This window comes from Lactuca virosa, chromosome 5 (assembly GCF_052849685.1).
Source record: "Lactuca virosa cultivar CGN04683 chromosome 5, Lactuca_virosa_CGN04683_v6, whole genome shotgun sequence".
Classification (NCBI taxonomy): domain Eukaryota; kingdom Viridiplantae; phylum Streptophyta; class Magnoliopsida; order Asterales; family Asteraceae; genus Lactuca; species Lactuca virosa.
Window position 1 is genome coordinate 430,339,644 of NC_136430.1, and position 24,125 is coordinate 430,363,768.

At 34.5% G+C, this 24,125-nt stretch overlaps 4 protein-coding genes across 5 annotated transcripts; 3 read left to right on the forward strand and 1 right to left on the reverse strand.

Annotated features, from left to right (window-relative positions):
- The first annotated feature begins 9,438 nt into the window (after positions 1–9,438).
- RPL4 (ribosomal protein L4) lies at positions 9,439–11,054 on the forward strand. The gene is made up of 2 exons (XM_079049267.1): positions 9,439–10,367; positions 10,851–11,054. Exons 1-2 carry the CDS (start codon positions 9,539–9,541, stop codon positions 10,892–10,894), a joined length of 873 nt encoding a protein of 290 aa, XP_078905393.1. The 5' UTR covers positions 9,439–9,538; the 3' UTR covers positions 10,895–11,054.
- Positions 11,055–13,758: 2,704 nt separating this feature from the next.
- Positions 13,759–16,708, forward strand: LOC145116368 (uncharacterized). 2 transcript variants are annotated; one of them, XM_079052708.1, is made up of 5 exons: positions 13,759–14,024; positions 14,584–15,314; positions 15,505–15,591; positions 15,667–16,307; positions 16,522–16,708. In XM_079052708.1, the coding sequence occupies exons 1-5, from the start codon at positions 13,969–13,971 to the stop codon at positions 16,546–16,548; spliced, it is 1,542 nt and encodes a 513-aa protein (XP_078908834.1). In that variant the 5' UTR covers positions 13,759–13,968; the 3' UTR covers positions 16,549–16,708. The 2 variants fall into 2 exon arrangements, with proteins under 2 accessions (XP_078908834.1, XP_078908835.1); XM_079052709.1 differs by having other exon boundaries at positions 14,594–15,314.
- A 669-nt stretch (positions 16,709–17,377) lies between these two features.
- LOC145114164 (josephin-like protein) lies at positions 17,378–19,942 on the forward strand. Its single transcript, XM_079050160.1, has 4 exons — positions 17,378–17,592; positions 17,998–18,458; positions 18,576–18,591; positions 19,380–19,942. Exons 1-4 carry the CDS (start codon positions 17,509–17,511, stop codon positions 19,761–19,763), a joined length of 945 nt encoding a protein of 314 aa, XP_078906286.1. The 5' UTR covers positions 17,378–17,508; the 3' UTR covers positions 19,764–19,942.
- Positions 19,943–20,258: 316 nt separating this feature from the next.
- Positions 20,259–23,395, reverse strand: PHT4;1 (phosphate transporter 4;1). Its single transcript, XM_079049268.1, has 10 exons — positions 22,899–23,395; positions 22,403–22,510; positions 22,121–22,276; positions 21,805–22,020; positions 21,510–21,719; positions 21,299–21,436; positions 21,133–21,234; positions 20,978–21,043; positions 20,802–20,886; positions 20,259–20,707 (listed from the first exon to the last, which is right to left on the reverse strand). Exons 1-10 carry the CDS (start codon positions 23,328–23,330, stop codon positions 20,610–20,612), a joined length of 1,611 nt encoding a protein of 536 aa, XP_078905394.1. The 5' UTR covers positions 23,331–23,395; the 3' UTR covers positions 20,259–20,609.
- Between the last annotated feature and the right edge of the window lie 730 nt (positions 23,396–24,125).

Genomic DNA, 24,125 nt, shown 5'->3' on the forward strand with positions numbered 1-24,125 from the left:
TTGAAACTTTTGTTGTCTATAATTAACATTGCTAACTTGCAACATAATCATCATGCTCCCACTATCATAATGATTATTATCTTACTAGCATAACACTTATGCTCCCACTAGCTTTGACATGTACTCAGATATCAGCTGGACTTCTAGAAAACAATACTTTATTGACTTTCTTACCAAAGTTCAGATTTCTGATACAAGATGCTTTGATAAGACTTTATCAAAATCATACACCTTTCCTTAGATAGCTCACTTGTGTGTCTAAACAATTATGAAGAGGGATGCCGTAATCATAATGTTTAGACCTTTTGTCATTCTCACAATTGCTATCTACTTAAAATCTACTTAGTGAAAGAGTTTCCTCACCATCATTTTCATGAATCGGAGAGAAACCTTATGACACTTAGATTTTATGGTGTAAGTGTTCCTATCCATTCGAATTTTTCATAACCATAATCACAAGACAAGGTTAGTGGCAAATCCAAACACATATGGACTGAACTTGTTCAATCTTAATTTCTTGCCACCCGGCAGCACAAGGGCCTACCATTGCTTCCAGGTTTTATGCAACCATTTGAGAACTCTCAGAACTCATATGCAAAGCCAACTTTAACTGGAATGGGCACAGAAATATGATATGTCAACACGATAGGTTACAAACCTCAAGTCGTGGGCTAGTGATTAACAAATATCTTGATTAGTTCTTGAACATATCTTAAGATCTTTTAGACTCCCACTGTCCTCTTGACATATAAGACTCTCTTGCCAAATATTCAAGAGATAGTGCGGATTCTTTTACAAACACTTCACACAATTGGCCTTAGTTGGTCTTTGTTTTATCCAAAGCATCACAACTTACCAATTTCAAATGTACAAGAGTAAGAAAACATTTTACTCTACATTTGACAAGTGTTTTAAACCTTTCTTAATATTATGTCACTCAAGGCTCAATCTTGGAGTATGACTCTAAGATTTTATTTTGGAACGAAGTATGATTTATCCTTTGATTTAACCATTTCCATAATTCACGATTCCTCTCCTTAGCCACCAAATGAACTAAGGTGTCCTTAGAGGATCAATTGTGATATGATTCCATAATCACTAAGATAATCATAAAACAAGATACACAAGTACTCTCCCATCTCTTCAGATTGGAAAAACTTTTATCTTTCTGCCTTATTTGATTCTTCTTATTCATTCTGCCATATATTGAAACTTTTCCAATGTTTCAACATTACACTTAAACTTGTAAGCATAATCATATTTACTAAACTTTAGTAAATCATAACGAATAATCTTATCAACCTTTGTGGTGGACTTGACTAGTGCACAACCTAATGTACCCGATCCTTTAGTCCTTCGCTTGACTCACATGCGAATGTGAACAAGGAATTAGTCTTAATTTACCAAAGATGAAAAATCTCATTCATCACACAATACAACTTGCATGATTCCAAGTTTCTATCCAACTGAAACTTGGGTGATGAGAATCTTTCCTTATTTGATAAATTATGACACTACCACAAACAAAAGAATCAAATTCATTTTCCAATATTGCTTATCGATGGAAACATATAAACAACAATTTTTCACAAATGCCTTTGTAAGGATACTTAAAATAAATAAAATCAAAACTTTTCTTTTATTTTAAAACTTGCGGAAAAACTTATCCTTACAATGCAAATTCATATGAAAACTTTGTTGTTATCTATTCCTAAGCAATATCTCATAACTCTTATGCAGTGGCTCAAAATTCTGGTCATCGAACCATGCGATCAGAATCAGCACACTTTTTCTTTAAGCTTCCTTTGATTCTTCAAAAAACATCAAAATGTAATTACATTACATCATGTATTAAGAATCTCCAAAAGAGACTTAATAGAGTTAGATAACGGACTTTACCTGAAGTAGAGTCAAACTTTTGACTTTACCATCCTTATGAGGTTTCAGGTAAATTCGGCAGCTTCGCAACCAATGCCCCTTTCCTTTGGCAATAGGCACATATGGACTCTTTAGGAATGGTACATGGGACTATCTCAGACTTAGCCTTTCTCTTTACCATTTGGTCAACCAAGTTGACTATGGCCGATCCCTTTCCATTGGGAAGAGAAAGTTTTTCTGGATTTCCAGTGTCACCATTATCAATGTCCATGAAGTTTTGGGAAGTCGATCTTCTAATCAAATTTGCTTTACCAGTGTTCCAAATCATTGTTGATTCAGCAGCACCAAGCAAATAGATAAGATCATTAAAGGGTCATGTCGTGATCTGTCATCAGGGAGTGACTGAAGAACCAAGTCAACAGCCAGCTACCACGAGACTTCGACACCCGACTCTCCCAGCTTGTCAATATGTGACTTAATCTACAAGACCTAAGCACATATAGACTTTGTTTGCCAATAGGGATTGAGTGACTTAGAACTTATCAAGTCTTGAAACTTGTGGGATAGGGAGATTTATTGGAGGAGGTGGAGGAAATGAAGTATGATTTCCAGTCCCATTAGTGCTCAATAAAGGGATTAGTCTTTCACCTTGATTGCCTTTTGTGATATCATCTTCATTAGGAAGCTTGTTCCTAAAGATTTGGGAAGACCATAGTTGTCTAAACTAGACATCTATAAGGGAGAAATTCAAGTTAGTTGATTTATAGTCCTTAATATAACACCCAATATGAAATATTAAGGCTAGGACCCAACAACCTATTTATAACTGGAAGAGGGATGTCGTAATCCAAATTATAAAATAGTTGAAGGTAGGTAAATGACGATTTACCAATTTCCACCATGAAAAATGAAATATAATTAAGTTTTAATTGGATTTGAAACTCCTAGATCTTTTAAGATACATTGAACTTTCAATGGCATGTTTGAATCTCGATTGTGCCCTCTCAAGTTTGTGACTGGGATGCCGAGGATCACAAACAAGGTGTGAATAACCATGCAAATTGACTTGGTACCCTTAACTTTATCACCTAATCGATGTGCCGGTTAACCACACACGCTCCACCGATCTATAATAAAGTCAAGTTACCCTTTTCCACTCTTACTAGTCCTTATTAGTGTGCCGGTTAACCACACACGCTCCACTAATCGACTTGGTAAGGTACAAAGTGTAATTTCATGGGTTAGCACCTATTTCACATTTTCCTAAGTAACTAAGATTGGGAATTTATAAGTGTTTAGTTACTTAGTATTTTTCATTATACTTTTAATGAAGGGAGAATTATAGTCCTTTCCTACCCGTTCGGCTAACGACCCTCCACCAGTCAAGGAAGCGGTGGGTGAGAGTGGACACCCATTAAACTGTCATTTTATAGGCAGTAACTACCCCCCTTATAGACCGGCTTCGTGAATGAGGCCTACTAATGGTAAGATTGACTTTATCTTATACATATCTATATAATTAAAATTATAATAATAGTATAAGGGTGTATTTTAAACATTTAAAATACTTAGTGGTTTAATCAATTAATTAAACTATACTCTTAATTTAATTAAACTTAAACCATGTCTTTATGGAATTATTAACTCTTTTAATTAAACACTTTAATTAATTTAATGAAGTCCATAAAGTTTGAATTTTAGCTTTTAAAATTCTAAGGGTTCAATTTTGGAATTAAAGTATACATGAAGAGTAACTTTACAAATTCCAAAACTTGAGGGCAAGTTTTGAAACTATTCAAGACTTTTCATTTCATAACTTATGAGTTTAATGTACATTAAAATGAAGACTCTTCATTTTTATGTAACTCCTTATCTTTTAATGACATCTTTTAAAGAAGTGACTCTTTAACATCCATAACTTGAGGACAAGTTATGGAGTCATAATACTATTTAATGAAAAAGACTCTTCACTTTTATGTAACCTATGACACTTTTATGAGTTTTAAAATCCATAAATATGACTTTTCATATAACTTGAAGACAAGTTATAAAAACATATTTTATGAACTCCTTTTAGATTAATTTGGATCAAAAACAACTAAAACACAATTTTTTCATTAATCTAAACTAACTCATAAATCAAGGAAACATAAAAAACTTTTGGTAATCCATAATTTGAGGACAAGTTATGGACTCCTTACAATTTCATTGAGATCAAGAATTATAATAACAAACAATTTGCACATAATTCCTATGATCTACCAAAACTCATAAGCATGAACATTCACAATCAACAATTTTCAAGAATTACATAAACATATATAAACTTGAAACTTCGATTATAGCATTGAAATTGGTTTAACATAATCATTACCACATTAAAAACAGGTTTTATAAGACCAAAACAATCAAAGGTAATGATTCTAGACCAATTCCAGCACCAAAACTCGAAGATATGTTGTTTGGGGGTCCAACTCGTCGAGTGCACGAACCAACTCGGCGAGTTGGATGCATTTACACTTGGACTCGTCGAGTCCCTCCATGGACTCGGCGAGTCTGCTGTGCAGACAGCACCAAAATTCGATTTTCAGCCAATTTGCATCAAGTATAAGTGAAAACAAGCCTAGTCTCTGATACCACTGTTGGGTTTTGAGCATTCTAACACTCCTATGGTGTACATGCAACCCTAAATACCTTGGATCTATGTTTTCTCTATTATACATGCAAATATCAATTTTCCAAGGTATTGTTCTAACTAGCATAATATAAAGTACACATAATATAAATTCTAGTAGAATTACATACCTCTTGTTTGGTGCTTGATTCCATGGAGCTCAAGAGCCTAGTGCCCCAAATGTGACACCTCAAATGGTTCACACAACATCAAATGCACTTGGAATAACTTAGAGAGAAATGAACACTTCATGAAATCGCCTAGCCCTCTTCATGCACACATGGTGGCCGATTTTGCAAGAATAAGATGCTTATATAGTTTGTCACAATTAGGGTAAACCCTAATTGTCATGGCTTTCCATTTCCTTGGATCCATGGAACATCCATGGAGCATCCTATGGGTTTTGGCCCAACTTGATAATCCATGGAGCATTAGCCCACTATATAAGTATGGATGATTTACACAATCAACCCATATATTTAATTAGTCTTCTTTTGATCACTTAATTAATTCTTGATCAATACTAATTAAATAATCTTATTAATATATTAGAACTTATAATATATTAATAAACCTTAAGTGTTATTTCTCTCATTTTAGTCTATCCAAATGCACGATGCCATGCAACCCAAATGGACCATGCCGGGTCGGGTCAAGTATATACCAATTATAGTTATGGACTTAGACACTAATCCAACAATACTTGAAATAATAGTTATTAGACTTATCCAAGTGGGAGACTGTTGGATTAGTGTCTAAGTCCATAACGATAATTGGTACATACTTGACCCGACCCAGCATGGTCCATTTGGGTTGCATGGCATCAGAACAATTTGGATAGACCTTTTGTGAGAAGAGGATATTTGTGACATATTAATATATTATAAGTTCTAATATATTAATATTGAAATCATATTATTTAATTAGTATTGATCAAGAATTAATTTGGAATTGATTTTGTGATCAAAAGAGACTAATTAAATATATGCGGATTGATTGTGTAAATCATTCATTCTTATATATGTGGGCTTATGATCCATGATTCCTTATGTTGGGTTTAACCCATGTGGTGACCCATGGATACTCCATGGAGGTTAAAACCCATGGAGCATAAGGAATGGGGAAAGTCATGGGTTACATGGTGTAACCCTAATGTGCACACTATATAAAGAACCCATAAGCTCAAGAAATCGGCCCTAAGGATTCTAAGTGAGGGCTAGCCGATTTAGAGCATAAGAACTCTTCTCTCATGGTTATTCCAAGATATTGTGATGTTGTGTGAACCATTTGAGGTGTCACACTTGGGGCACTAGGCTCTTAAGCTCCATGGAATCAAGCTACAAGGAAGAGGTATGTAATTCTACTAGTTTTTATATTACATGTTGTTCATATTATGCTAGTTAGGATAATACCTTGGAAAATTGATATTTGCATGTATAATAGAGAAAACATAGATCCAAGGTATTTAGGGTTGCATGTACACCATAGGAGTGTTAGAATGCTCAAAACCCATCAGGACTTTCCCTTATGGTGGCTCTTTGAGGGAGCGTTCCTCTTCTTACCCTTTCCTTGACCAATTGCTAGGACTGGGGAAACAACATGATTAGGAGTTAATGCAACAGATTTGTCTTTGGGGTTGCTCTCAGCAGTCCTTAGTAAGCCTTGAAGCTTGCTCAAAGAGACGTCCTCCTTGTTCATGTGGTAGGTCATGCGGAACTGGTTTTAGCAAGAAGGCAAGGAGTGAAGGATGATGTCAATTGCCAACTCTTCATCAAAGTTAACATTTAACTTTAGCAGGCGATCAACATATCTCTGCATCTTTTGCAGATGAGCAGTAAGGGACTCTCCATTACCCATTTTGGCAGTGATCATCGAAGTGATGATCTCGTACCTTTATTTCCAGGCGCTTTGGTGGTACCGGTCCAACAGATCGTGATGCATCTCATAGGGATACATGTCCTCATAGGACTTCTGGAGTTCTGCAGTCATAGTCGCCAACATGATGCAATGGACTTTCGTAGCATCACGCTCATGGGCCTCAAAGGCAGCGATCTCTTCAACAGAGGCAGTGCTGATGTTGATTTCCTTCAGCTTCTCATCGAGGACATACTCTTTGTCCTCGTAACGAGTGACCATTCGGATGTTTCAGATCCAATCATTGAAATTGGACCCGTCAAAGATCACTCTCCCACACAATTTCATGAGTGAGAACGAGCCAGAGGAATTTAAGCCGGAAGCGTTCACGTTAGACATCTGAAATAGAAAAGAGACAAAGTTTGATTAGATAAGAATCCCTAATTAAACACCCAAATGAAAATTAGGGCTAGGATCCAACAACATTATTTGCAATTTAGAAAAAGGATGTCGTAATCTAAATAGAAAATAATTTAAAGGTAAGTGAATGACGATTCACTAGTTCCCACCATGAAAACAAATCAAAATTAAGTTTTAAATATATTGAAAACTCCTAGATCTTTTGAGATTCATTGAACTTTTCAATGACATGTTTAAATCTCGATATGCCCCTTAAGTTTGTGACTGGGATGCCGAGGATCACAAAGCGGGTGTGAATAACCATGCAAATGTACATGGTGCCCCCAATGTTACAGTCACCTATTCGACGTGTTGGTTAACCATACATGCTCCATTGAACTATGACAAACATCGAGTCACCCTTTACCACCTTTTCTTAGAGCCCAATTAGTGTGTCGGTTAACCACACGCGCTCCACTAACGTCTTAGCAAGGGTACAAAGTGTAATTTCATGGAATTGCATCAATTCACTTTTGCCTAAAGTAACTAAGATTGGGAATTTTTTTTGAAAAAAAAAATTAGTTACTTTATAAATTCATTATACTTTTAATGAGGAAATGTTTGCCCTATCCTACCTGTTCGGCTAACGACCCTCCACCAATCAAGGAAGCGGTGGGTGAGAGTGGACACCAATTAAACGGCCATTTTATAGGCAATAACCTTATACCCCCCCCCCCCTCCCCCCTTATAGATCCGCTTCGTGAATGAGGCCTACTAATGGTAAGACTAGCATTTAAGTTATACATATATAATAATTATTCTTATAATATTACAATAGTATAGGGTGAATTTTAAACTTGTAAAATTCTAGGGTTTGGAATTTAAATAATTCAAATTAAACTTTTAATTAAAAATTTAAATTCCAAAACTTGAGGGCAAGTTTTGAACTTTTCAAAACACATAGGATCAAATAGCAAATAATTTAAATCAAACATTTAATTAATGATTATCTAAATTTGACCTATTCCATTTTATAAACAAGATAATTCATCAAATAATTCAAATAATCAAATTTTATCATATAAGGAATTTATTATTCAAATAATTGGTAATTGTCTTTTGTTTTGGTAAGGATAATCACATAATAATAATAAAATTCGGATTTTATTAGTCAAAAACAGTTTTGGTAATTATCCTTCAGCAAAACAACAAGAAATACTGAGTATCCCTCTGTCTGACTCCCCGACTTGCCGAGTCACTCACTAGAATCGCTGAGTTCAGCAAGTGACTCACCGAGTCAGGTCGGACAGAGGGCAGAAAAACGATTTTCAGCAAGATGAACATACAAGGCATCAATACAATAGAAACCAATCAAGGCTCTGATACCACTGATGGGTTTTATACAAAAGAACATCCTATGTGCTCATGCAAACCCTAAAGCTTGGATCTAGGTTTCTTTATTGTAGATGCAATTCATCCAAGACTTATAAACCCTAGATCTAGCATACATATTTCGAAATTATCATATAAAATCAGATCTAGATGATTACCTCTTTAAGAATGGCTTGAATCTTCTTCTCTTGGCTTACAAACACCACAAGCAAGAAGATGATATTGGAGAGAGGGGGAAGGCAAAACTTAGGCTATGAACTCTTCTAGGGTTTTCAGTGTCCGAAAACTGATGCCCTAGGGGTCTATTTATACCTGTGCTGCTAGGGTTTCAGTCAAAACCCTAATAGACAGCTTAGGCCTTAAGCAGTGCAATAAACCTTCTGGAATAAGGCCTCTATGGCCGAAACTAAGATGGACACATCCTTAATTTCGTCCATGCCTAATCCATAAGGCTTCTCAGCCCAATATTCAACTATCACACAATTGACAGTTTACTCCCCTTTATTTAATTAATGTCTTTTAGCCACCAAATTAATTCTTAATTAATTCATGACTAATATTATTTAAATAATATGATTTCTCCTTTAATATATTATTCTCATAATATATTAATAAACCATAATAACCTCTCTCTTCATAAATCATCCTATCTAGTTGCTTTGGTGAAGGCAACCCAAAAAGACCATGCACAACCGGATCAAGTACTTACCAAATATAGTTACGGGTTTAGACATTAATCCAACAGAACCCTGATATTACTCTCTGATGCCTAAGTTAGATGTCAATTGTAAGTGTTGCAAAATGCTTATTGAGAGAAGAGTCGTGGTCTTTATATTTCAATAAAAGAGTCCGAGTTCTTTGTTCATTGACCAGAATATGCCTTTACCCATAGGTTGCGAAAGTAATACCCTTCAATATAATAGTATTGTCTTTTCCGTGTTTCCTGGGATGTTGCATAAGGATTTGTGCTGCTAAAGGCAGCCAAGTAAGTTGTGAGCTTACCGTGTTGGTTAGCTATTTCCTAATGCGGTCGTGCTGCTTCTATGTATGCCCCCCATACATCATTGGATTATAATCAGAATATCTATAATATAACATTTTTAAATAATCCGATTATAATCCCCCTAAAATTAGGTAAAACAGTAAATTTTTTTCAAAGTTAATCATTTTTATTTCGTTATCACTTGTTAAAATAAAATAATAAATCTTATGTTATATTTTTCCCGGTACACCATCAAATAAAGATTAAAGAGCAAAGCCAGCAGAAGCGGATAGGCCCGTAAATCTCTCGAGGAGAGGATAACGCACACTCATCCAGAGAGAGCTTCATCACACACAACAATGTCGATTTCTGTAAGACTACCATCTTCAATCTCATTCCTTTCATCCTCCATTTTCTCCCTTTCTTCTAATCAAACCCCCTCCACCTCTCTTTTCATCAAACCCCCAAAACCCCATTTTCCCAAATGCACCACCGCCGTAGTCCGCTCCCAGCTAGCCACACTCCCAGTACTCTCCTTCGACGGCACCAAGGTCGGAGAAACCACCCTTAACCTCAAATCCGCCAACCCAGACACCGCCCGCGCCGTTGTCCACCGTGGTATCACCACTGACCTAAACAACAAACGTCGTGGTACCGCTTCCACTCTTACCAGAGCCGAGGTCCGAGGAGGTGGTAAAAAACCCTTCCCCCAGAAGAAACTCGGACGCGCCCGCCGTGGGTCTCAACGTACTCCGCTTCGTCCCGGTGGAGGAGTCGTTTTCGGCCCTAAACCCCGTGATTGGTCCGTGAAGATCAACAAGAAGGAGAAACGGCTTGCGATTTCAACGGCTTTGGCGAGCGCCGCCGTGAATGGGATTGTGGTTGAAGAATTTGGGGATAAATTTCAGAAACCCAAAACTAAAGATTTCCTTGAAGCCTTGAAGAGATGGGGAATCGACCCCAAGGAGAAATCTATGTTTTTCATGACAGAGATTTCAGACAATGTTGTTCTTTCCAGTAGGAACATTGGAACTCTGAGGATGTTGACGCCCAGAACACTAAATTTGTTTGACATTCTGAATGCTGATAAATTGGTTTTCACTAAAGCTGCATTAGACTACTTGAACGATGCTTATGGATACGAGGAATATGAAGATGAAGAAGATTTCGAAGAAGTAGCTGATGAAGGTTGGTTAATTAACCCAAAACAGTAGTATTATCAACTGTCAATTCTTATTATTCACTGCTAAATGTTCTGTTTACATTCATGATTGTGGGTCGACATATAAGAAAACCACATAGAACATGAAAACTATCATCCTAATTGTCATAATTTTAGAATTCTTGATTGGTTTAGAGTCTAAATCATAGTTCCAATCCATGGTTGTTGGTGTTGGCTATGAAAATATGTTTTGGATGTGTTAATGTGCTCAATTCAGAATAAATTTTTAAATCCTAGTTGTGGTATATAGTGAATCTTGATTTATGATCATTGATTAAGAATATGTGATGTATATAATTCGAAGGTGTTACTAGGCTTAGTGACCATTTTTATCATCTAATGGACTTAAATTTGACCTAATTTAATCTGTTAAGCTTTTTATGAATTTACCAAAATTAGTTTTTTCCTTTCATTCTCATTTTCTTATATATTTTTTCAACATGATACAGGAACTGAGGCAGAGGAGGAAGTGTTGCCACCAAGCGATGCATGAAGCTGATTTATCGACATTTATCCTGTAGTTGCATTAAGTTTCAGCTCTGTAAATCTTATTTTTGTAGGGAAATATATAAGATTGAAGTGGATTTTGATGCAATTTGGTGTTGTATCTTTACTTGTGATTTATTATATTTGCACCAGGCTATAAGGTTCAAGGTGTAAGAGTAAAGTAACGACTTGTTTTAATTGAAACAACAAAGTTTTTTGGTTCTTTTTTTCTACCATGGTATCAATAGTATGATATCGTGTGTCTTGGTGATCATACAAAAAAAAAGCACTAAATACAGATTTTGCAGTAGATTGATGGTTATTTTGTGGATCTTCATATAGGAGAGTTGTTAGAATTGTCATTATCTTTGAAGTTTGAAGTGTAGGCTATCAATAACTGAATGTTGTCTTTGTAAATTTTCAAAATGTGAAATTAATATGATTATAAATATTACTTGGTCATATAACATATTTTATAGAAAGGATAAATTGCACGATGCATGTGAAATGAACGTCCTCGACTATTTAAGGTAATTTTGGGAAACATATTATTCAAACTCGGGCATATATTTCCAACAACAAACAATTTATAAATTATAACATCGGTGTATTGGAATATATGTTTTGAAAGTATAAACTCAAAAAAATTGATTTTAAAAATAAGGTTATTTCTAAATTTCTAACAATTTCTTTGTCCAATTGAAAATACCTTTAACCTTATGATTTTAATTGAAAGGAAAATGTGAGGCCTCATTTGATTTTAACATTTTTAACTAGTGCCACGTGGTCTTTTGGATTTAATATCCTACAAAAATGGAAAGTAGTTGGCAGTTCGATCGAGTCCATCCCTCGTGGAGGGAGGGGAGGCAATAGATTCATCTTAGGCGGTAAGCGAAGGAACTGTAGGGCGAGGCTTACCGAACTACCTTTGCCGTAACTTAGAGAGAGAAGGCCGCGTAAGCAGAATCCGAATACGACTCCCCCCCCCTCCCCCCCCCCCCCCCCCCCTTTTTTTTTTTAGGCATTGAACCCCACCGCTCTGTGGGGTGCTGAGTGGTGTCCTCCCTCTTATCCTGCTAACGACGCCCTTCTTATCTATGAAATTGACCCTTCCTTTCCTTCCCCGGCTTTGAGTGAAGTTCCGGCTTGGCTTGTAGTCGTAGTCTTTTAGCTTATATAGTCGTCGGCCTTCCTACACGCACGCGCCCGCCAGAATGCCTCCTCGTGTCACGGAAATGGAGAGGGTAAGACAATGGGGTATACAAGGCATGAAAGTCTTATGCTGAGAAGTTGGAGGAGGGCAATGACTGTGCACACCATTCTGAAGGTCTCCTGATGATGGCTTAGAGCCACGATCATGGTATCATGTTGTGTATACTACGAAATACCACAACCAATCAAGTCTCTTCTTCTACGTTCCTTTCTCATTTTCTTGTTGCAAGTACACCAACAATGATGTGGAAGAAGATGGTGGTGAGGTGGAATTGCTTGGTGTATCCCATACCTGATGACCTAAAGCGCTTGTGAAGGGATTCAAACTTGGGGTAGTAAGTTTCTTTTACTATGCATTGACTTGATAAACAAACCAATTTCAAAGCAATTATTGTTGGAACATTGATGCCGGTTTATACTATATCTTAAAATTATTTTCATATAATTATTTTTATAACTAAATGACCTATTCAAAGGTTAATCATTTTCGATAGTTTTTAATTTATATTATTTTATAAGTTTAACTAATTTATCTTTATTTATCTAAAATATTATATAAAACCTTCCTCGTTTTATTAGTAGTTTTTAAACACATATTATATTTTAATACAAAATATAAACAGTTTTTTTATTTTATATATATAAAATAAGAAAGTTATTATGTTATAATTATGGAAATAAAAGAACATAAAAATATTAAAATTGTTATAAAGTTTATATTTCATAAATGAAATGTTTTTAAATATTTAATAGAAATAATTAATTAATAGAAAAATAATAAATATTTAAAACTAAAATATATTTAAGGTTAAAATATAAAAATATATTGATTACTCAAAAAAGAAAAAAAAAACATGCTTTCCAATGGCCTTGAATGGTACCACCATGTAACTATTTTTGTTAACAATCTATTTATTTCATAAGATCTACATTATGTATCTTCAACTATTTGATATAAAAAGCTTGTTATAGAAAATTTAGTTGTCTCAAATCCTTAGTTCATTGATTTTACTCATGCAACCAATTTTTACCCAATAGGACTGTTTATTGTGATATGTGATGATTAACATTTTAGAATGATTATGATAAACAAATATTAGTTATGAAAGATGTTATAATCTAATACAGAACAATTGTATTTCTTTTGAAATAATATGAAATTGATAGTTTAGGATAAAATTCAACACTTAAATTAAAAAATTCAAAGTATTTAGTCTACAGTCTACACAATCTTATGTTTGTTAATTGTACGTCTGTTATAATAATACAATGTTTAACGAATTGTTGATTCTATTATGACTAATTTGACTATAATGGAAAAAATTAATCCTCAAAAAATTTAATAAGATTTTTTTCGATCAAATCATTTTTGATATTGAAAATGTCTATAATCAGGAAAACATGAGTTTGCCAAATGTTGGGGTTTTAAAAAAAAAATTAAAAGATTTTTCCAAAAAAAATTAAGGATTTTTTCTGAAAAAAAAAACCTTATAAAAAATATCAAATAAAAAATATAACTTTTTTTAATAAAAAAATTTAGGATTAAAAAGAAAAAATAAAAAATTGGTACGTCTCAACCGTCTTCTTTCCCGGGCCGGACCGTTTTTAAAAATATATCCCACGACCAGTGAGTGAGTGACCCTTCTCCCTGATCCCTAATCATGGGTATCCGATCTTCGATTATGGATGTACTAAAACTATGGCATTTGCAAGGATTGAAGACGAAGATGGAAGAAGGAGATATCCAAGATATTACGTGTAAATTTGTGTGTTTGACAACGAGGGGGACTAAACTTCGGGACTCCTGAATTTGAGGATCCAACAAAGCTCACAACCAAAGAAAACGTGCCCCACATTAGCAATCGCAAAATGAAAAATATTCCAGCAGTTTTCAATCAGACAATTCTTTCAAGAACCGATTCTAGGTAAAGTAAGAAATTCATACATGATATGCATCTCCAACATCAATGCATTTTTGTTTATTTTAGATTCCGTCAATGGGTTTTATATCAAATTTTCGATTCTTTCATTAATTCTGTTCGTTTGTGTGCTCCGAATCGGTTTATAGATTTTATTCTGCTGGATATCGGACGTAGGAAGAAACGAAATTTGAATAAATACATATGTAATTAGTATGGGCGCGAATGAGATCCAAATTTTTGTGATCAAAACCGTAAAAAAATTGGGTGAAAATTGTGCATGCTGTGTTAAAAAATACACATTTCATTATTGTCTTATGTTTTTCGCATACGTTTTGTTATATAAGTTTTTTCCTTCAGTTTTCATCATCGTAGACTTCGTAGTATATTCCTCCCCTGTAGTTGGGTTTGCATTTCTTGTTCATAGAGTATTTATACGTATGGAACGTCGTTCAAAAGTTAAAAGCGTAGGAGCAAAAAGTAAAAGATGGAAGGAATTGCAGTCTCGTAGGAGATTTAAGTCATTGCATCGTGTTCATGTTCGCAAACAACATAACAAAAATAGTTTCATGCAGGATCCACCAAGTGTTCGACAAAATGCCAAAGAGACAAGTAACAAACTTTACAACAATATGAGTGCCAAGGACAACAAAGACGTTGTTTTCTCAACAAAAAATTTGGTTGATAAGAACCCAAAAGAGATGCATCATAACAGGTTCGATGAAGAGTATAGAAAATCTAGTTTTGATAATAACGATAAAGATAAAACAAAAGAAAGTTTGGATGTTCATGAGGAGAAAGAGAAAATCAAAACTGTTCGATGGCTTGATGAGGCTGAAAAGAGTCTTATGGATCTTGGAATTTCAGAGGATGAAAGAAGCAAAAGATTAGAGAGTCTAATGGAAAGAAGAAGATCAAAAAAGCTATCAAGCTTTCAAGTTAGAAGAACTGGAATAGGAAATACAAGCTGTGGTCAACTTTCTTCTCTCAATATCCCTAAAAAGAATCCATTTCTTTCAGATAATTCAGCTTCTCCTGTTTCAGCTCCATCTTACATGGTGAAAAGCAACCCTTTTGACCTTCCTTATGATCCCCATGAAGAAAAGCCAATTCTCACTGGAGATACATTTGAAGATGAGTTCAGAGCTACACATCATAAAGATTCGAGACATGGGCCTTCTAGATTAGGCAGTTTTGCACCTCCAAAATTCACAAATTATAAATACAAAACATCTTTTCAGACTGATTTTTTCATCAAACAGTTACCCTCTGGGAAACTGGTCACTTCCACAGTTGGTAGGTACAATTCTTCACTTCTTGTTCTAGCATTCTGATTAGGGTTAAATACAAGAAATAGCAACTTACTTTCATTTATTTGTTTCATATACACAAATATCTGAAAGTGCATTGTTATTTCTTGAATTTATCCCATCTGATTATTTATCATGAAAGACCCTCAAATTGACAATATATTTCTTTTTTCAAGAAAACAAGAAAGATGACAACAAACAGGATAAACGAGATGATGTTTCAAACCCTAATCATTGCACCAATGATAACCATGCAAAAGAAGGTGAGTCCTCTCAAAAAAAATTATAAAAAAATTAAAAGCAGAATGTTACTCATCATGATGAGTTTTGTTTTCTAGAAAACAAGGAAGTTGACAAGAAACAACCTGAACAAGATGATTCAAAAGTAGCTGAAAACGTGGTTGACAATCCCGATGAAGCAAATAGAAACTCAAAAAACACAAAAGAAAAGGAAATTGAACATGAACATGAACATGAAAAAATCTCCATTGATGACTCATCAACTTCATCATCATCATCATCTTCATGTAGTGAAGATGAGCAACGAATGATGAGACCAAACAAAGAAGCAATCTTGCATTCTTTGAGTATGTCACGAATGAGAAGCGTTTCACTTTCACTTTCACAAGGAAAGAGTTTTCATAGACATGCAGAAACATTCGACTGTGGTCCATCTTCACTGTTTGACAAGTCAAAAACCGATTGTTTCTTTTTTGGGGGAAATAAAAAAATTCATTACGCATCAATGAATTCCATTGCTTCTGATATGCAGGTGGAGGTTTCAGAAGTTGGTTCGCCTACATCCACATCTATACTTAACGAAAACCTGGTTGACTCAGTTAACTCGTTTGATATGGATTTAAATGATGTAAGATTGAGCGATGTAGATGATTTTAGTGACCAAAGTTCTGTAGAATCCGATTTTTCAAGGACAGATCATGATTCAAACGAGAAAACCGATAGTTATGCAAAGATAGAGGTTAGTGACTTAGTTCTGCATTTGTAACACTGGACTGGACTGGACTGGACAAGCTTTTTAGGGTTACTTTTTTTTTTATCAGGATGACGAGGGTATTTTCGTCTTTAGCACACATGAGAGATTGAGAGCGAGTCCCTGGCTGTGTTTCAGTCCAATGTATGCCAAACACAGTACAAGGCTGGCTAATTGTACTTACGTGTGGTACATGGTATAGGAACGGTGTACGTTTGAGAAGTTATAGAGGCAACCAACCGAAGGCTAAGAACCATGTGAATCACATGGTTTAGAAAGTGATACTATTAAGAGTTTTGAAGGAAGAGGTTGATGAGGAAATTTTAGGGTAAATTTGTTTTATAGCTAGATATAGGAGTGGGTTAGTTAATTTATACTTGTAATTTTGTTTCTTGTCATTTATATTTGTATATTTGTTTTATATATACACATTTGTCAATGAAGTTGAGTCATTGGATGGATTGCTTAATACAAACAAAATGACTTAATGGTTGAATGATAGGTTGGGCACTTTATGTAAGTGATAGGCTTAAGTGCCGATACAGACAGGGGTTAAGACCTAAGCTTTTAATAAACATGATTCAAAAATTCAATTAACAACCTTTTATAGAACACATAGTTGATTATAAAACGTGACTTCCTATGTAATCTAGAATAGGATTTGCATTTTAGATTGCATCGAGATAGATGGCACATTATTATCTTCGGTGTCAATGGTTTGTGGTTTAAAGTTTATGACCTTATTGATTAAAAAGTTTAAGGTTCGTATAAAAAAGAATTAGTAGGTTGTTACAACTTTTGTTTTCGGTGTAGTTTTTCATTAACTTAATCACTAGTTTTGGGTTTTGACCTCAATTAAATGTCATGTACAATGTATATATCCTTTTTGATGGTTTTATTTTAGGATCTCTTAAGTTGGACCAAATACGATGATTAAAATGGGTTTGTTGGATGAAGAATGCAAAACTAAAAAAAATACTACATGACTTAGTTTATTCAATGACATATAGTCAAGGGACTAGTTTTATAACTTACTCATCAGAATTTTGAGGATTAATGTAATCTTTAGACATCCGTGTGCAATTAATCGGTTATCGGTCTAATTTTCACGGTCTCGTCGTTCTTTCGATCGAAAGTTCGAAACACTAGTTGTAAAACCCTAAATTTCGAACCAGTTGAAGCAGAATTTATGGGAGACGAACAGAAGCAGATATATCATGAAAAACAGAAGTTACAATTTTGCCTCTTACACTCTCTCAACAATCTATTCCAGGTTTTTTTTTTTTTTTTTTTCCTATCTGATTTATATTCAATTTCTATAGAATTGATAAATTTTCTGTGGTTGATATGTCGTCAATTGGGCTTACTTTTGATTTGTTTACAGAAGAGTAGAATCAAATCAGGTCATACTGTTTGGAATAACGAGTTTTTGAAAATTTAGTTGATTTTACTGATTAATTACCCCATACGTTCCAAAATCAGGCATCGATTTCTCGTAATTTTATGATTTCAAATGTATCATGAATATTAGATAAGAAATCATTAGCGACTTTCTCAAACAAAACCAGTGTGGAAAGAGTAATTTTGATCAATTACAGTGTTTCGTTTTGTACTTGTTCCATCTCTTGGGATTCTGGGCAAATTGATTAACCAATTCTTCCTTTTTGATGAGATTCAGGAGAAGGATGCGTTTACAAGAAAAGATTTGGATGATATAGCTGAAAAACTTGTTCAAGAAGATCCATATGAAGGAAACCGGATGCCTTTTTCAGTTATCTTCAAGCCTCATCATAATTCACTAACAGGTAATTATGACATAAACGTGTTAATTACTGCTGTTGAAAGAAAAGGGAAGAAAGTTGTTTGGCATGATAGGCGTAATAGAGCTTCTTCCATTAATCTTGATGAACCTGAAGGTAAATTAATGGGGATTGTGCTAAATGTGCCTGTAAGAAAGTATGGTGGTCTTTGGAGAAGTAGACATTGGGTTTCTTTGAGAAGGATTAATGGGATTTGGTATAACTTAGATAGTGACTTTACATCTCCTTGTTCATTTGGAAGCACTGAAGAATTAAGGGATTTCTTGGATGCTGCCATTGATGGTGGTACTGAGCTACTTCTTGTTAAGGATGATGACTAGTAGTTAGCTACAATAGATTTTGGATCATTTTAGGCCCATTACAACATTTTGCTTGTTACTTTTTATTTTTTATTTTTATTAGAACATTGTAATTTAAAAGTTTTATCCAATTGTAGCAATGAAAAGCGTGTTGTATTTGGATGATATTGCTATAATTTTGTAGATTTGCCAAAGTATAGTAATGTAATAAGATGAAATGGAAGTAAGAAAATTTTAGATGGTTCTTTGCATTCTTAAAAGTATTTGACAATTTTCCAAATTAACCATTTTGAGGGAATCTAACATGTCAAAATGGTTAATTTTGAGAATTACCGGTGAAACCCAATATAACAAAATTACAGTTGAAACTTGATATAGCACGTCAAAATGGTTAATATGGAAAAATGCCTTAAAACTTTTATGGTTCGATTCGAAAAAAGGGTAACCACAAAACTGTCCAAAATATAATGGTTTTTTTTTAGTCATTTTTCTATTGCAACATTGTGTTTTCAGTCTTCTTTTTTTCTTAAGGCATTGTATTTTGAAAAACTACCAAATTACAACATTGAATTTTCAAATTTTTTTCTTGATAGAACATTATACTGCTATGCATCGACTTCTGCCACATAATTTAAATACGGGTAATATGGGAAACTCAGGAATTTATGAGCATCTTGTTAGTGGAGGGGTAATTTAGGTATTTTACTTAATTAGTGGTTTCAAGAGAGTAGTTTTCTTCCAAAATTTTAAAAGGCACTTTATCTGGCCACTATATGCACTTTTGCAATGTACATAAGAAGAAAATTTTAGGTGGTTCTCTGTAAACCTTAATTTCTATGTCCTACTGGTAGGTCCACTTCTTTAATGCATTAGTGATTTAGTTCTCCTCCTACCACTATATATACAAACACATTGGCATTGCATGTATCTACTGAACTCTCTCTCTCTCTCTCTCTCTCAAACACACACACACACACCAAGAGTGTAAACACACACAGTTAACAGGAGAGCTAACCATGTTGAGCAAATGTAACTCAAGTAAAAGGGTTGATGGTAGAAGAACAACAAAGATTTCAGCGAGTTGTAGATTTTTATTGCCTGTGAGATACCTTAAAAACGTGGGTAATTGGATGGTGGCTGTTCTTTGTTTTGTTGCTCCTCGAAAACGAGGTTCCACTAAGATATCATCATCGGGAACTCCAAAACGACTTTCACTGTCTCCAGTGGATTCTGAAAGAGCAGAAGCCATTAAGGATTGCATTGACTTCATCAACTCTTCTTCTTCTTCTACTTCATCAACCATGTCTAATTCTGTTTCTTGTTGAGTTGTTGTTCATTATTAATATTATATGATTCGGTCTTCAATTTGAATTTTTAACCTGATGTTTTTGTTTTTGTTTGTGTTTGTGTTTGATTATGTTTTGTTGTGGGGTTAGTAGTTGGATGTTGTAATGGTTATGGATAAAATATAGTTGTGGAATTGAATGAAACAAAGAGTGATTTTGGTGGTCCGTACAAAGTAGGGTCAAGACATATTTAGCTGTCTATGCACCGGCTATATAATCTGTGACCATTATTATTATAATTAATATTATTATTATTACTATTACTATTATTATATAACAAAACCAACCCACGTGACACATCATCATACATTATTATTTATTATTTATTGTAGGCTACGATGGATTAGCCAAGGTTCAATATGGGAATCAAATCGAAATAGTAGATAACATTCAAAGTATTATATTATTATCAATGGGTTAAGTGAGTCGGTGAGTGTGACCCTAGGGGGTAGGGGGTGTGCATTAGGAAAATAATTGGACTACATAAAAAAGGGTATTACATTTCATAAATGCCCAAATATTTGTTTGTCCCATATGTTGGTATAAAAACAAAATATACAGATTCTATCAAAACGTGTGTCTAATCTTCCTATATTCACCAGTGAAATGGCTTTTTTACAAGTCGTCATAATCTTCGTGTTATTCTTTCTCACAAAACCAGTTCTGTGTGCCAAAAAGTCATATTTGATTTGGAGCTTCCGAAACATAATATGTTTCTATGGAGCCTCAAGAAATCGTTGCACCAATTTGTGGATTTTAATTCCCATCATCATCAATCATCACGGGTGATAAATCAGACTATATATATAATTATATATGCAACTTTTAGTCGATTATTTTTTCACCAGTTGAAAAAAGATTCCATATAACTGTTCCAACCAAATATAGCCCAATTGCCACCTCAAACACATCATCCCAAGAACCTGCTTACACGTGTCACAAAGTGTAAAGTTTCTCTTGTACTTTTTAAAAAAAACTTGTACTTTCACGTTGTTATAATAAAGACAAAAAAATTACCATGTTGCAAGATGTAACCGGTTGCTGCAGTGCCAAAGACACCAGCCAAAACTCCAGCAGTATTTGATAAGCCAAGCAACACCCCCTGAAAACCATAAAATAAATTAACAAAATTTTAATCATTGTTTTAATGGATTTATAAACATTTAACAACATTTAAGAAAGGAGATGCTTACAGAATATCGAGGAGCAATATCTTGATGATTAGAATATAAACCCGACTGTGAAAATGCATCAGACCCCTGTTTCATAAGTGAAGATATTATTAAGTTGTTACAATATTTTCAAGAAAAATATTTATTTATTTCAAATAATTAATTAAAACACAAACCTGACTACATGCCATGCATAAGACAGCCATTGCAGGAGAGTTAACATGGCTTAATTGAGATAAGAAAAATGCAGGCCCAAGAAATCCAATTGATTGCATTACCTGATTTTTTAATATAAGAAATAAAAATAAATAATCAAATAAAATATTAAATCTTGAATATTACCTTTCGAACTGTGGTCACAGACATCCCTTTGCTCACAAGTGTATCAGCTATCCAGCCTCCAAGATTGGCTGAGAAAGCCATTGTAAGCCATGGCAATACACAAAATAGCCCTGATTCTGTTAGATTAAACCCTAGAACCTGTAAAAAAAGACATTTAAGTCAATATTTCTTTGATTAAAGTTAAAACATATGAATTAAAAGACTAATTAACCTGGTTATAATAGGTAGGCATCCATGTGAGGAGTATAAATGTCCCCCAGTTGTGACAAAAATGACAAGTGATTAAAGCCCATACAGGTGGTTTTGACAAGATTACCCTCCAAGGAATGGTCTTAACAGGTTCCTCAATAACTCGATTGCGAAAGATAAGTTTCTTCTCTTCAGGGCGAAGTTCAGGGTCTTCAAGAGGTGAACTGTATGCCTAATAAAATTTTACAAGATTTGTAAAAAAAAAAAAAAAATAGAAAAAGAAATATCAGAAATGGGATGAAATTATGAAAAGATACCTTGTTTAACCATAATGCAGTCCACACTGTGCCTAGAGAACCAAAAGAGAAAAAGACAGAAGGCCATCCATATGAATGTATTAAAAATGGTGAAAAGGCAAGTCCTGTGACAGATCCAAGGTACATTCCACTGTAAACAAGAGCCAATGATCTGCTTCTTTCTGCAACAGGAACCCATTTTGATAGAAGATTATTCATGGCAGGCATAGCCACACCCTGGAAGAAGAGAGGGAGAAAGTTTATATAAACAAACTATCAAGTTTTTCTTTATAGAATAAACAGATCAATGGTAAAGATTGGGAAGAAGAAAAAGAACCTCGCCTATGCCCATGAAAGCACGGACTATGAGTAAGAAAGGTAATCCTAACTTTGCAGCAACTGGAGTAAGAACTGTAGCTACAGACCACCAGATGACACCAAAAGCCAATACACGTTTCCCACCTACAGTGTCTGCCCAAATGCCTCCTGCAATCTAATTCTAAGCTTAATTACCATTAATTCAAAACTGAATCACATATGAATTTGTTCTTCTGATTAATCTAGCACCAACAATGATGTGAAGAACAAGAACTGAACTAGATGAAGAAATTGGGAAAACCTGAGTGAGAAGGTAGCCCCAGAAAAAGGATGATTGTATCAAACCAACAGTTGTAGAATTCCAATGGTACTCTGATGACATTGGTAGTATAGCAATGCTCATATTCACCTGCCATGTAGAAAAATCTAACTCAGATACCATTATCATACATTCTGATTCTTCAAACATGGCAACTAGAAAGCTTTATCATCAGTTGAAAATTGGGGTTACAGTTCCATCACTATCGTTTTACATTTGATTCCTGAATTTCTCCAATAGATACAACAAGTCGAGTTCCAAATGTATTTAATCAATCAATTCCTATAATTCTCTACTGAAAACAGCCTCGCCTGCGAATTTTAGACATATATAAAAAAACCGACGTTGTCAAAACAAGGTTCTTTCAGGTGTCAACAGAGTTCAATTGAAGAGATATCGTGATCAATCAAGTCACGTTTGTTTAAGTACTCGTATAGATTCCATAAAACTTAGCAAAATAGTAGTGAGATGAGCTTACTCTATCCATGTTGCAAAGAAGAAAAGCAGAAAAACATAGAATGACAATAGTCCAACGTTTCGGGAACTCTTCCCACCACGGAACTGCATTGACAACAAATTCATCTCCATCATCATCCTTCGATACAACGTCAACGCCCAATTTCTCTTTGAACTTAAACGATTCAGGCGCTGACTTCGAAATTTCATACGGTTCCGATTTTACATCCGACCTGACCTTCCAGAACTGATTCCTCCCACGTGAACCATTCAGAAGAACATGAACACTCGAACCAGAGAGGAACTGAACCCTAACTCTGAAGTGAAGTTTGAAGTTCAAATTCGAACCGGAGTTCCTGGAAACCGATGTGTCCGGCGGACGCTGGCGTTTTGGAGAAGAGTATAGAGATATCGGAAGTGCTCTTCCGTCCATGGCGATCGAGCTGCAAGCCATTGACGTTGCAGCGATTTTGTGATGGAGAGATTTTTGAATCGGTTTTTATTGGCGTTTTGGACGTTGAAGTAAATCACTTGCAAGAACTGATATTTTATGATGATTGGCTCAGATTTTGACATGTGGCAATCCATAGATGCCGTAGATAGAAAGTAGACCCCACTTGAAAACAGCTTTCGTTCGTAATGGGCTTAGAAAAGTGTCGTCTGTTGGGACTAGCCCGATATTTTTTATTAAAACAGAAAAACTCTTCTCCATAACTTATATGATCGTTATATATTTATAAATTATAACAGTTTATAAAATAAATTTTATTATACACTAGTTTGTAAGTTATTAAATTCCCTAAAAAAACTAACTTTCTTAACAAACCAAAAAGATTTCTAAGAGCATTATATATATTAAGCTGTTTTGAGACTAATAAATAGTTTGTATTACGTAAATCAGTACTATAAGTTGTTTTATACTTCTATTAGACTTGGACAAAATTTAATAAAAATTTATCTACAACAATATTGAACTAAGTGTTAAAGTTCCTACAAATAAAATGTCCTAACAAACAATAAATATTCTAAGAAAATCATCAAATTTATTTACTAAGAAACGAATATTGTCAAGCACAAAAGACCAAATAGTCAAATACACATGCAATATGCCAATATCATGAAACATCCAAATTTTTAATTTCAAATACACATACAAAATGACCAAATACACTGGAAAAGGACAATGAGCTATTTGCAATTTTAGGATTGAAAATCTTGTCTTCAAAATGTCTTCAAAATATCATAAGCA